The sequence below is a fragment of the Babjeviella inositovora genome (assembly GCF_001661335.1).
Source record: "Babjeviella inositovora NRRL Y-12698 unplaced genomic scaffold BABINscaffold_2, whole genome shotgun sequence".
NCBI classification, from domain to species: domain Eukaryota; kingdom Fungi; phylum Ascomycota; class Pichiomycetes; order Serinales; genus Babjeviella; species Babjeviella inositovora.
Window position 1 is genome coordinate 1,367,687 of NW_017566839.1, and position 13,000 is coordinate 1,380,686.

At 48.4% G+C, this 13,000-nt stretch overlaps 6 protein-coding genes across 6 annotated transcripts; 2 read left to right on the forward strand and 4 right to left on the reverse strand.

The window, feature by feature from the left end:
- Positions 1-44: 44 nt before the first annotated feature.
- BABINDRAFT_160201 (uncharacterized protein) lies at positions 45-2,656 on the reverse strand. Its single transcript, XM_019128111.1, has one exon. The coding sequence runs from the start codon at positions 2,208-2,210 to the stop codon at positions 402-404; it is 1,809 nt and encodes a 602-aa protein (XP_018987313.1). The 5' UTR covers positions 2,211-2,656; the 3' UTR covers positions 45-401.
- Positions 2,657-4,209: 1,553 nt separating this feature from the next.
- BABINDRAFT_160202 (putative alanine--tRNA ligase) lies at positions 4,210-5,645 on the forward strand. The gene has a single exon (XM_019128112.1). It carries the CDS (start codon positions 4,262-4,264, stop codon positions 5,522-5,524), a length of 1,263 nt encoding a protein of 420 aa, XP_018987314.1. The 5' UTR covers positions 4,210-4,261; the 3' UTR covers positions 5,525-5,645.
- Positions 5,646-6,087: 442 nt separating this feature from the next.
- On the reverse strand, positions 6,088-7,285 carry BABINDRAFT_160203 (ketoreductase). Its single transcript, XM_019128113.1, has one exon. The coding sequence runs from the start codon at positions 7,259-7,261 to the stop codon at positions 6,227-6,229; it is 1,035 nt and encodes a 344-aa protein (XP_018987315.1). The 5' UTR covers positions 7,262-7,285; the 3' UTR covers positions 6,088-6,226.
- A 444-nt stretch (positions 7,286-7,729) lies between these two features.
- On the reverse strand, positions 7,730-8,533 carry BABINDRAFT_165492 (uncharacterized protein; the record flags this gene model as incomplete). The annotated part of the gene is made up of 1 exon (XM_019130341.1): positions 7,730-8,533. One exon carries the CDS (start codon positions 8,531-8,533, stop codon positions 7,730-7,732), a length of 804 nt encoding a protein of 267 aa, XP_018987316.1.
- A 647-nt stretch (positions 8,534-9,180) lies between these two features.
- AMN1 (Amn1p) lies at positions 9,181-10,696 on the reverse strand. The gene has a single exon (XM_019126863.1). The coding sequence runs from the start codon at positions 10,612-10,614 to the stop codon at positions 9,346-9,348; it is 1,269 nt and encodes a 422-aa protein (XP_018987317.1). The 5' UTR covers positions 10,615-10,696; the 3' UTR covers positions 9,181-9,345.
- A 553-nt stretch (positions 10,697-11,249) lies between these two features.
- On the forward strand, positions 11,250-11,608 carry BABINDRAFT_114123 (uncharacterized protein). Its single transcript, XM_019126862.1, has one exon. The coding sequence runs from the start codon at positions 11,308-11,310 to the stop codon at positions 11,503-11,505; it is 198 nt and encodes a 65-aa protein (XP_018987318.1). The 5' UTR covers positions 11,250-11,307; the 3' UTR covers positions 11,506-11,608.
- The last annotated feature ends 1,392 nt before the right edge of the window (positions 11,609-13,000 follow it).

Genomic DNA, 13,000 nt, shown 5'->3' on the forward strand with positions numbered 1-13,000 from the left:
TCTGTTATGGATTACATTTGAACTAGGTAAACGATGAGCGTTGGCTAACTTTCAGATTGAAGCTTAATGTAATAGAAAATTTAAAGTCTATAATTGGATGCGGGAATGGGCAAATTCAAGACTGGAATTTAGCTCCAGGTAGCTATCTGATAGCTACTGGAGTTTGAATAGGAGGGATGTTGTTTCCTGTCTGGGTATAAATATAGTTTACTATGGATCTGACGTCCGCTTCCCATACTTTCATTACCACGTTTATGAACCTACTCTATACCCAGGATACCATCGCCAATGCCCCCCCCCCCTACAAATCTATTTCCCGAAGCCTTGCTTCTATTGATCTTTGATTGATTGAAAATTAAATCCCCTGAATTCTTGGCTCCCATGTGCCATTCATTTTTTTTTTAATCCAGATCGAGAACGTCGGGAAAGGAGTTTTTTGGGGCACTTCCCACATCCATATTCGGCAACAACCCCTTCACACGCCACCTCCAGCGCAACCTCTTCTTGGTGGCGTCCCAGAGCTCTCCGCCTGAACCCTTTCTACCATCACTCATAAGTTCGAGGTTTTGTAGTTTGGTGACAAGCTCGTCAGAGAAGCCCTGGCCCTCCATTGCTATGGCTCTGGGTTTTGGCGATCCAAAAGGCGAACGGTGGTTGAGGAATGAGGGTAAGCACGCCTTTTTCCAGGGTGAAGCCGGGGTGTGTGCTTTTTTCCAAGGCGAAAGCAGAAGTTTCTTCCGGGGCAGCGTTCGTGACTGTTCTGCGAACATGGTGTTGTAGTCCTGATCCACCTCCTGCTGGAAGAGTCGCTTGGCTGGAGGGACATAGGTTGAGGCAATGCGGCCTTGTTGGCGCTGACGCTTCCGCAACTCCTCAACCACTTGCAATTGAAAGTCAAAGTTGGACTCCTCTGGTGGTGCCTGTTTCTGCAACAATTCTTCGTATTCATCGGTGCAATCCCCGCAGATGAAGTTTTCGTAATTGTTAGCGGGCAACATTGCAGATCCATCGCTTTTGTCAGCTTCCGTCAGGGATAAAAGGGACGAGAGTTCGTACAATGGCTTTTCGCAGATATCACAGTGCTTCAAGAACTCTGTACCGGGAATTTTACCGAAAATTGATTCCAAGTTCTCACCCCGAGGCCTTTTAGATGGGGTGGAGAAATAGTCGTCGTTGGTGGCAGGCATGGTCAGCCATCGGGTCGTGGCGACCGTGGGAGTAGCGGCCGTGGGGGTCACGGGCCGCGAGATAGTTCGTGTGTACGAGAATCGGCGGTTTGGCGGGAGAAGCTCTAACTTGTCGTTGAAAGGCTCCACAAGAGTGTTGGAGTTGGACAAGATGGTGGAGTCGGAGCAGGATCGGGAGGTGGACTCAGATAGATAGCTGGAACTATGATTACCACCGAAAGTAGAAGATATATAGCCGACCTTGGTATCGCAAGGCATGTAGCTGGAGCTAGAGAAAGAAAAGCTTGGTTCAGAGTCAAAAGTGGAAGAACAGCATGGCTTAGAATCAATAGCAGAAGAGCGGCTCGGGTTGGCATCGGAAGCGGAACACATTGTCGATGTAACCGGGCTATCATTGGAATCTGCACGGCTCGCAGAACCAGTACTTGAACTGATACACGTGGGACCAGAACCAGCGCCCGAACCGGAGGTTGTCGGAAGGAGGGAAAGTGCGCCGGAGTTTGGTTTGTCCACCGAGTTGAACCCTGAAGCAAAACACGAGTCGCAACCCAATCCTATCTCACCAGTTTCCATTACTCCCTCAGGCACACATCGCGACCGTTGTGAGGTCATTTGCAGAAGCGATCGCTTGACATTCGCTATGGATTGCTTGCGCTTGATGGTCTTGACAACATCAGAGTCCTCGATGTAATCTTCAACGAGACATAACTGGTCGTGTCGATCCTGGAGCGTATGGCAGAAGCTATCGTTCACCTCGGGGTCTTTGGGAGAAGCTAAGGTCGAGGGAGAGGACGGGGGCGGAGGCAAAGGAAGCGATGTGAGCGTATGATAGTCGATTAGATCCAACTTGGACGTCTTGTGAGAGATGATTTTTCGACCGCAGCTCTTGGGGTTCTTTTTGTTGGCAGTAAAGTAGTCGTAACTCTTCTGCTTAATTGTCGCCTGCGACAGAAGCGTGGAGAGGCTATAGAGGTCTTCCACGGTAGTACTGGCCTCCAAGGAGACAATATCGGCAGATATCATGAAGAGAAATGGTTGTGTAAAGTATTAATGCTCTGAATGGTAAGGTAATGGGTGGAGATGCTGAGTATGGTAGAGTTTATTGTTTCTAAACCAAGTAATGCTTCTGAGATGGGATACTAGTGGTCTCGGAAGAGCGTCAAAGGTTTGGACCAGATTCGAAGGGCCAAAGTGGTAGCGGTTACAGGCTAAATCTATCCTGCAACGGCTAAATCGTAATAACAATCTTTTGGATGCAAAATTATTCTTTTGGATGCGAAACGGATAGTTTCAGTAGCGGATGCTCCGGGCGGCGGCAAATTCCAGTTTGACCAGCTTTCGAACTTTCTCACGGTTGTGCAGAGTCTAAAACGAAAGGTTGGATCAGATCCTAGTAAGGTTGGGCGTAACAAATTATTCCAAACGGTAGGCGTTTTTGGTGTGATATTCCATACGGTTAACGATACAGCTCAGTGTGAATTAATCTGCCAACAAATCGGATCAGCTTGTTGGACGGTACCTGAACGGTAACTATGCATGCCATAAATCCTGTACCCATGCTACAGGTGCAGGCTATTTTGGTTTTGCTGCTTTGAAGATGAAACTCTAATGGTGTTTTGGCTGTCCGGATCGGGAGATTGTCCAGGAACGGGCTTTCGCGAATACACCATATCTATTGACGAGATTTAACTTTGAGGGTGGAGTCAGATCCATTGTTGAGAAAGTACAATATGTTCTATTCCAAGGCATATCACATAGTTTGTGCCAGAGATATCCCGGGGTTAAAACTACAGTTCGATATGAAATAGCCCATTTCTACTGTGGTGGCTAAATTCCCGCGAAAGGTCCCTTACACTGAGTGCGCCGAGCGTGTTTTAACCATGCAGCGTTGCTGTGGCCGGGGTGCGCCCCAGAAAAAAGAAACCTGTCAAACCGCCAAAACGGTATTGTTAGTTGTCAACATCACGTTACGCCTAATCAAGAGAGAAGAGAGGAAAAGAAACGGGAAGAGAAATAGGCTATAATAAGAAAGTAGAAAAGTTTTGCAAGTCAAGATTAGAGTGAGAGAAAAGAGGCTGCGAGTTGGCGGATTTAGGTATGTCACCATAGCTACAACTGAGAAATAGGACCACAGGGTACAAACCAGTGCGGTAACTCCCTCTCGTCAATAACCCCAGTAATTATACTTAAGTCTAGACCCCTGTCTTCCTCCAGACAGAAGTAATGTTAAATACTTTGGTGATGCCATACATTGGACGGCTCCCCCACTACCAGGCGCGAAAATTTAAGTCTTGACACGTAAACACGTAAAGCACGTGCCTCTTCTCGTGACAGACTCAGGCAAAGAAAGTTTCGGAAACATGTGTGCCCCACAATTATGTTCCATAATAGCCCTACGTCTATCACAATAAAGCTATGCTGGATTGTTTTTATAAATTACCGCCCTCAATATTGTTTTATGGTAAACAGACACACGACTACCGCATGTGCGGAATAAGCGCTGGCCCATCCTTTGGTAGGGCCTGATGGGTCGCACCAATGACGTCACTAACTGAAAGATTAGAAGAAAGCGTTTTTATTTGAGTAATGACGCAAAATATCCATGTGATGAAAAAAGCACAAGAGGCTGTATTTTCAAGTTAGTAGCTCAAAACAGTAGAAGGACGGGGACTCAGAACTCTGGGCATATGTCAGGGAAAGAGGTAATGAAACACGGGCGCTTCATACAACAAATGAAGAGGTAGAAAACCACAATTCCAACGGTAGTTTAATAAGTATAGACAGTTACACCGACTCATACAAGCAATACCAGAAAGTATTGGGGAAAAAAATATACCAGTCAAGACCTAATATATACCAGCTGTATAAGATTGGGAATAGACAGTAACCACTCGCTGAAAGCTTAAACCCCAACCCGAGAATCAGCCCGTATGCATCCTGCGTTCGGAAAAATCCAGTCAACTCCTGAAACGACCCGGAATGGGTCCGCCACCCTCATTCGTTATCTACATCCATAGCCTTTTTCATACATTCATATCTAAGCATACCCTTTTAACAATAGAACCTTTTTCACCATGTCCACTGCTTATGTCTCTACAGTCGTTGGTGCCTTGGCATGCCAGCGTGACTCATATTTGCGCACCTTGACCACGAAGGTCGTCGGGTGCCAGGAGCTCTTACCGGAAAAGAAGAGCAAGAAGGCGTCTGAACCGGTGACAAAGTCCTATGAAGTTGAACTTGAAGACACCGTTTTGTTCCCTGAAGGCGGCGGCCAGCCATCGGACACTGGTTCCATTAACGGCTCCATCCCCGTCACCTATGTTAAGCGTGATGGGCTCATCGCCAAACACATCACCACGGAACCGCTTCAGGTCGGGTCAGAAGTTTCCTTAACGCTCGACTGGGACAAGAGGTGGGACCACATGCAGCAGCACACTGGACAGCATCTTCTTTCTGCCGTTTTAGACCGCTACGACTTGCCAACGTTGAGTTGGTCCATGGGGGAAATGCTCAACTACATCGAGCTTCCAAGAGCTATGTCAGCGGAGGAAGTGGCCAAAGTCAGCAAAGAGGTCAACGGTGAGATTAAAAAAGCGACAGCCATCGCAGTGGAAGTGCCAAAGGACAAGGACGAGGTGAACCAGGAGAAGATGCCACTGGACTACGATGTTAACAAGGGCGTTTTGCGCATTGTCACCATTGGTAAGCTCGACTCCAATCCGTGCTGCGGGACCCACCTTGCGCTGACGGCGGAAATCGGCGCCATTGCGCTCTTGAATCAGCAATCCGTGAGAGGCACCAACTCCCGTTTATTCTTCCTCACGGGCGATAGGGTTGTGACTTATGCTACTATGGCGCACAGCGTGTTGAAGACGTTGAACGCAAACTTGTCATGTCAGACAGATGGTATCTGTGACAAGGTTGCGCAGTTACAGATGTCCTACAAGAAGGCAATTACCAAGGAAACCAACTTGATGAAGGAGTTGGCCACGTACGAGCTGAGGGACTTTGTTGCCAAGTTCAAGGGTGGGGCTTGTTTTGCTTACGTCTACAAGAGCGACCTTGGGCTTGACTTTGCCCATAATGTCACTCGCGAAGTCGGAGTGTACTTTGCGGAGGAGAAGGTCACTGACAAGACTGTTGTGGTTTTGACCGGAGAGGGCAAAGATGGCGGTGCGTGCATCGTGATTGGCGAAAAGACGGACGAGATCGTGAGTGAGTTGAAGAAGAGGTTGTCAAATTTGAAAGGCGGTGGCAAGGGCAAGTTCCAAGGCAAGATCTCCGCGTATGAGAAGGGTCAGTTGGAGTCTGTGAAACTCTACCTCGACAGTTTATAGGGGTTTATGCTGTATCCTTTTATGGGTTGCTTATTATATATGTACCGTCGGATTTAATAGCTCTGGCTGCCTAATATATGTGTTATTTATTGATTTATTGACATTCTTGATGTTTTTTTTTGTCCATATCCTAAGGGCGTAGGTGTATTGGTGTTTCCATGTGAGCTCCAGCGCCAGCTTTCCGATCTTAGATTAGACACCAAAACTGTGTCCACAGCCTCTCCCTGTTCCCTAGGTGACATGTCTCAGACCCGATTATAAGCTTGCTTCATGTTTCCCGGGCTCCATCTTCACTTTTTAGAGGGGCGGATCCGAAATAAAAATTTCAATGCCGGTGACATTAGCTTAGTCTTTGGTTTATGAGACCTAGTAAGGAAGCATATATGGATGAAATACAGAAATAATCTTTGCTTATACTTCTTGGTGCTTATTAAAACAGCCAGATGATAAATATGCAGCCTAAACTGGAGGTCCTAACTGACTAAAACGTCACACCATGATTGTCTTCGAAAAAACAATCAAACACGGGCCCATATATGAGACCACAATCTACATACAAGACATCATGGATCTAGCACCCTTAACTATATACTAAACTTCACTTATAGTAACTTCTTATCTCGTTTATTAGCTCACCCCAACCAAACCCTTCATCGCCAGGTCCGATCTGAGGAGTGATCTACAGAGCTCGCTTGGAAACGCTTACTCCTTCTTAGCATCTCTCTTTGCCTTCTTCAACGCTCTCGCACGAATCGACTTGTGCATGTTCAAGTTCAACGTGTTGGCAATCTTTGAGTACACCCCAACGGTGTTTTCGATCCCCCAGTGCATTAACGCGTGTGACCAGAACGGCGTGGTAGTGCCAAACCTTTCCTGAGCACCGTTGCGACGCCCCGCACTGCGCAACACCGATGCGACAAAGGTCTTTGGGTTCGGAATCGTGACAGAGGTGCGTCTAATCTTGGACATTGCCGATGTCACCAAGTACGAGATCACTAGTTCAACATCCACGCCCTGTGGCTTTAATTCACCAGCCAAAGCCGCAGACCACTGCTGTAAAAACGCTTTGGACCCGGAGTAGGTTGCAAGGTACGGGGTAGGCAACAAACCACCGAAGGAGCCCATGCTCAAGATCAAACCGCGCACAGACTTTCCGGCGACGGTGGCCACAATCTGCAGCGCAACCACCTGGGTAATTCTCAAAGTGGCGGTGTTGTTGATGGTGATGATGTCTCTCATCTCCTTCTCTTCGGTTTCGAGGAACGGAACCGGGATGGAGTGGGATTGGCCAACGTTGTTGACCAAAACGGTGACCGGCAAGGTACTGATTACCGCAGAAAGCTGTTCGTAGTTGGCAGTTTCGTCGGTGGACACGTCAAAAGCAAGCACCTGGGTGGCAACCCCGTACCTTGACTCGATATCGGCCGCAAGGAGCTCCAACTTGGACTGCGTACGCGATACCAACACCACATTCAACCCCTTCTTTGCCAATTGCAAGGCGTACTCCTTCCCGATCCCGTCGGAAGCACCAGTGACAACTGCCCAGTACTTTGCCTTCTTTGCGGCGCCGTATTTGGCAAAGTTGACCGCCGGGAGGAGGAAGCAGTCGGCAACAAGGGCAGCAAAACCCAACGTCGCAGTCGTGGTCTTGTACACACCGACCGCAAGCGCGAGGTAGAGCAACAGGGTGACAAGTTTACAATCGGAGCAGGAGTCAATCGTTTCAAAAATAGACATTCTGGTGGGTGATGGACAAAAACGATATGAGGGCAATGGTGGGAAAATGGAGTCGTTTTGTTATCGAGGGTGGAAAAACTACGTCACGTGATAAGCTATTTCTGGCAGTTGCGGAGCTTTCGCAGGGCACGTCAATAATTCTATATATTTGATACTAACGACTGGATATTTGACTATTGAGCATTTATATGGAGTGGGGACACCTTTTATATGCCTTTACCTTCTTTCGGTCCCACACAGCAGGATCGGTCATGTCAATTGTGCTACAGTTGGATATTTACATGAGCACATATATTAGCCTTTAAGGTATTTAAGAGCCAGACTGAGTGCTGGCCAGGCCACCTCATCCATGGGTGGAGGTACATCCCCTGCTCCTTTGTTATAGGTCTAAGACGAACCATCTCATGCCAAAGTTTAACGTATGAATATCAGCATTGCAGATGAGCTATCTGGCCTTTTTATAACCCATCACATAAACGTAATATTATCAAGATTTTCGTCCGTGAGCTGAACGTTTAACTCATCCCTTGCCACCTGCCCCGCCAACGTCTCGAGATGGCGTTCCGTCTTGAACCGCTTGAGCTCGAACTCCATCAATCTGGACTCGTTCTCCTGTAGCGCTGCCTCTCGCTTCTGGAACTGCTCAGCCTGAACACCCATCTTCAATATCTTCACCCACGGAGAGTACACCTTAGGGACGTGGTCCTCCGCTGGCTCCACTGTTTCGGACGCCGGTCGGTTATACGCCTTGTGTGGCTGCTCCGGCTGGCTCCTGGAATCGTCAAAAGAGCCATGGTTTCCGCTGTAACCACCACGATTTTGCGGTCTGAATCCACCCCTGTGACTCTCTCTATCACCTCTGTGACTTTCTCTATCACCTCTGTGACTTTCCCTATCACCTCTGTAACTTTCCCTTTCGCCTCTATGATTCTCTCTGTCTCTATCACCCCTCTGGCTTGGTCTGTGCCCTGAGCTGTGTCTTCGGAGCTCTTCAGAGTCTGGTTTGGAACTTTTCCTAAATGGATCAATATTCTCTGACGCCGAGTAGGACTTTCTGCTCAAAGATTCAGGTCGCTCGAAGTCACGGTCGTGTGCCTCGTGGTATCTTCCGTCGACATAGTCGTCTTGGCTGGACTCTCGATAGCCTTGATTGTCTCTGTAACCACCACGCCCACCTCTCTCTCCACGTCCGCGGTAGTTGTTCCCGCGGTAGCCGCCTCTACCGCGTGGTGGGTGGCCATTGGGCTCTCGGCGGTATGGATAGTCGGACATCGGATATGTGAGTGCAAAAGCGGTAAAGGTTTACAAGTAGAGCTTGAAACTAGAAGGGAAAAGGTGCCTGGTGTTGTCTAGCTTTGTTTAGGAGTCGCGTGTACGTTACTTAATTTGTTCTACAAAGTGCGTAATTCTTACCTGACTCCGTTTTGCGATGTGATCGTATTGTCCTGCCCACGCTCTGGGTTGCGCACTCCTACGTTGCAGGACCGTCAATCTCACTCCAATCGACCTTTGGCCGAATAAAGGTGGTAATCACAAATCTCCAAATTTCTAACTTACCGTCAAGTTTAGGAATACAATGTGGATCAGTTTACTCGGCTTTTTTTTTTCATCAATCTCTTAGTCTTAGGCCTCAAAACACATAGTGAGCTAAGTTTTATCTGCAAGGTATAGGATAAGAGGTGTAGGGCTGCTAAATACTTGGTTTCCTTAACTGTACTAGATCTGACGGAGAAAATCCTCCAAAAATACGTCATCTAGGTGGCTGGCTCCCACCCAGTGAGTTCGAGAAAGTCTCTGACCTATCCCCATGAATGCCTTGACGGGACTGCAATTACAGTATGTCACGTTGAGCTGCCCGGCTCTTTGCTTACATCTCTCACCGAGTGAAGTAACTGGTATTATTTGGAAAGTCCAAGGGTATATACAATACTAGTTACATTTAGGCTACGAACAAACCACACGGGATTGCCAGAATTTGAAACACATGCCGATAGGTGGACTCGTAAAACCCGTTTCGATCATCCATCAGCTTTAAATATCCATGCTTTGGCGAGATGCAGCGCATTCCATTTATAGCTCTTGGTTCATCTCATGGCTTGCCATTTTGCATCTCCATCATTTTCGTCATTCGCCCACTCTAGGAGATCCCGGAAGATGGCCTTCGAGATCTCAACATCCATCGCAACCTCAGCGTGCGCCATACGTGCGGCCTGCGCGTCGTCAAGCGTGAGCTGCACGCACACACCGCGCGCAAACTGGCGGCGTTTGAACTCAACCACACAGCGGAGACTAGCCATGCGACAGTGCTTGATCTCGAGCACCGAGAGTCGCGGCGCCAGGTCCATCTGCAAGAGCCGTCCAACGGAACGGTCAGTCACATTGTGGCAGTTACTGACGGCAATACGCTCGAGCGTCGCGCCAGACCGCGTGGTAACCTCCCAGAGGCCCTCGTCACTCACGTCGCAGCCCGCAAGCCCGAGCGTGTGCAAGCGGCCACTCCGGCCCAAATGACGCACACTCGCGTCTGTCACAAGATGGCCGTCGCGGTGTCTGCCCAAGTTGATGAATTGGAGGTCGCGGCAGTTCTGCGCGATGGAGATAATACCGGCATCGGAGACCAAGTGACACGCGCGGAGGTCGAGCTTGCGCAAGTCGCGGCACCGCGCACCAATGTTGTGCAACGCCGTGTCATCGACGAGAGAGCAGCCCAGGAGAACAAGAGATTGTAGGGCAGTCGATAAGAGAGTCGCTGGGAGCGTGAACTTCGGACACATGAACATCTCGAGGTGGCGGAGCTGGGAGGCATCGACGTTCGCAGCCATGGCATGGACCGCCGCAGCGGTCGCGCGCGTGAGCTGGCTGAGCGCGAGGTGCGACGGCCGTGCTACTGGTTTCGCTGTCCGCACATATTGCACAAACTTTGCGTCGTTGCGAAAGAGGATGCGCGTATCCAAGCACTCCCGCGCCGCGCGGTACCACAAGCGATTCACCTGCAAGCACGAGTACAACGAGCCGGGGATGTGGTCCGCATAGCCCACAATCTTTGCAACTATTTCGGGGAGGTCAAAAGGAGAAGCATGTGACGTGATAGGGAGTGTGTGTTGCAAAGGAGATTGGGTGAAAGGAGAGGACGTGAAAGGAGAGGACGTGACAAGAGAATCAGACGTTATGGAGAAAGGGGCGTGAGGAGAAGCATCGGAGACCGGCAGGTACGGAAAGACTTGGGGCGTGTTTTTCCTGGGGGTAATGGGGCTGGTTCGGTGGCTCTTTCTGCGTGGAGTCGCGTCGTCGTGGAGCACATACCGGATGCAATGTTTAGAGGGTGGGCAGGTCCGTTTGGCTTCAGGATACATCGTTGATCGAGTTTTGGGGGAGGGGGGAGTACCAATGTTAGCAAAAACTTGATAGAGGAGAGATGAGACCAATGCTATTAAGGGAAGGGTGCAAAGGAGATGCAAGATGAATGCGGTGGTGCAAATGCAAAACAAAGATGGTTTACGAGAATACCACCGAGCGGTCTAGAAGGCGCAGAGCGGATATATATACAACCTCACCTCCAGAGGCGTAGGCAATCTTTCACAACATACGGCTGGTAGACCAGCCATATAGTGTTGTCGATTAGCGGCACCTGCCTCAACATAGCGTATCCTGGCGTGCATGCTCTGCATGGGTGAGTCGCGACAAGTGGACGGAAACTGTAAATAATCTGCGTGGTTGGGTGCATCCATGCGCATTAGCGTGGGTTTTGACGCGCCGGACCGTTCCTACAGTGCGACAGTAAATCCCGGTGCCATTTTAAGGTTATGAAATGTGAGACATACGTTTACTAGCTCCTATTACTTTCCTTGTCAACCGAAATTTTTGGTATCGCGATTCAGGCGTATTCTCTGCGGGTGACAACAGCGCCTAGCGCCGGATGGGCGAGCCATAAACTGGATAACCCACAGTCCCAATGCGTATTACAATAGCAAAACTGGTTTTACGAGTTGGTCTAGACCAAATCTCGTCCGAGCACTTTGAAGCACTTTGAAGCACTTGGCTTGTCTATGGCACAAAAGCCCTCTGGCCCTTTTCACGTGCATCAACAAAGCCATCCATCTCACCCTTTCACACATGCTAGAACGACTTGTCATGTAAAATTTAAAACAAGACATGGAGTGCACCTCAATCTTACTGAGGCTGGCCAGGTTATTTCAGGTCTCGACAAATATATGCCATCGATCTATGGTAAAGGGTTCGTTTGAGAGATGCTGCAGGGTTTCTCGCACGACAAGTCCTGCGCGCTCTGGCGGCTGGTTTATTTTCCTCGTCTCCGATGCTCACCCGCCATGCTAAAAACAGAGTCACGTGACACAATAAAGATTTCAACGTGTTTATTCAAGCCACAGGATAAGCCGTAAAGGTCGGTGGCTTTAAACCACTTTGAAACTGTCAAGGCCGAACTAATAAATTGCGACTTTTACTCTCAGACAGACCCCGCTTGCTTCATTATAGTGCTAATTTCGTGAACTATTGTAGAGCTAATTTCAGGAACTATTGTAGAGCTAATTCCAGGGACTTGCAGTTAAAATGAAACCCCCAAGCAGGTCAGTCCCCTTGCTAAAGTTTAAACAGCCCCCCGGATGGAGTATGTTTACATCTGTCCTAATTGAACTTATACTGCATTGAGTCATCTGATGGTAAGAACAAGAGTACTTTGACCTTCTATGACTACAGGTTAAGCTTCCATGATCCCCACTCGGTTCTGGGTGCAACCGCGTATTCAAATATCACCTAGACGTCTCAGCCCCGAGACCCCTATCTGGACTTCGCAGGATGTGAATCTGGCTGGGAGTAATGCCTGGGTACTATTGTATTTCACCAGTGCGATAGGACCTTTCAATTTTTTTAGACAAGATCTTTCGTAAACCAAGCGGTTCTTAGTGGTGCTGTCTGACTTCCAAAATCAGCATCACCTTTCAGAACCCAAGCCCCCAGAAGCTAATATTATTGAAAATTTCTCATCGTCTCTTGCCCCGAGAAAAATTAACCAAGCCTTGTGTGTTTCGTTGGTATATGGCAGAGAGGAGTGCTGAGGGACAGATAAGTTAAGCAATATTAAAAGCATTTGGGCATGTGTCCAGCCTTATAATTGCGTGCTTGAATCGCAGCTAGGGGTGTTCCCTGCGAGTGCGCACAAACGAACACTAAAAATGTAAACGACATGCAATAAAGTTTCACTCACATATCAAGCCCAACCTCCTCATGGGCGAGGAAACACACTGTGGGATACTGGGGTCTACAGATGCGAGAGATTCAGACTAATCTCAGTTTATATATGAACTACATAGCTGTAGTGATGTGTATACTGACCGGGCATCTGCCTTATCACCTTTCTGCGGCTTAAAATCTCCTTGCATATTCATCTGGTCATAATCACCACGCCGTGCACAATTATTAAGGCCAGAGAATAAATAAAAAGAACTGGTTCTGGTCTACCACAAAACAGAAGTGTCTACAGAAGTGTCTTCAGGATATGTCCCACGCTTTAGGACTGCATAATCTATGGACTTTCAGACCATCGTCTAGAGGTTTGATTATTTATTTTTTTTAGCCTATGCGCGTAAACACGCCATTCACATCACTAATTCGCAGAACTGCTGAGCTAAAGTTTGGTTCTGCATTGGTTCTGTGTGGTCTACTCACTTGACGCACGCGGGTATATAATCACTTTTAAGCTCTCCGCTACGGAATTCCCAG

What these genes read in the sequence shown, in the direction of transcription:
- BABINDRAFT_160201 (XM_019128111.1), bottom strand. Translation starts at nt 2,210, where the DNA reads ATGATATCTGCCGATATTGTCTCCTTGGAGGCCAGTACTACCGTGGAA.
- BABINDRAFT_160202 (XM_019128112.1), top strand. Translation starts at nt 4,262, where the DNA reads ATGTCCACTGCTTATGTCTCTACAGTCGTTGGTGCCTTGGCATGCCAG.
- BABINDRAFT_160203 (XM_019128113.1), bottom strand. Translation starts at nt 7,261, where the DNA reads ATGTCTATTTTTGAAACGATTGACTCCTGCTCCGATTGTAAACTTGTC.
- AMN1 (XM_019126863.1), bottom strand. Translation starts at nt 10,614, where the DNA reads ATGTATCCTGAAGCCAAACGGACCTGCCCACCCTCTAAACATTGCATC.
- BABINDRAFT_114123 (XM_019126862.1), top strand. Translation starts at nt 11,308, where the DNA reads ATGGCACAAAAGCCCTCTGGCCCTTTTCACGTGCATCAACAAAGCCAT.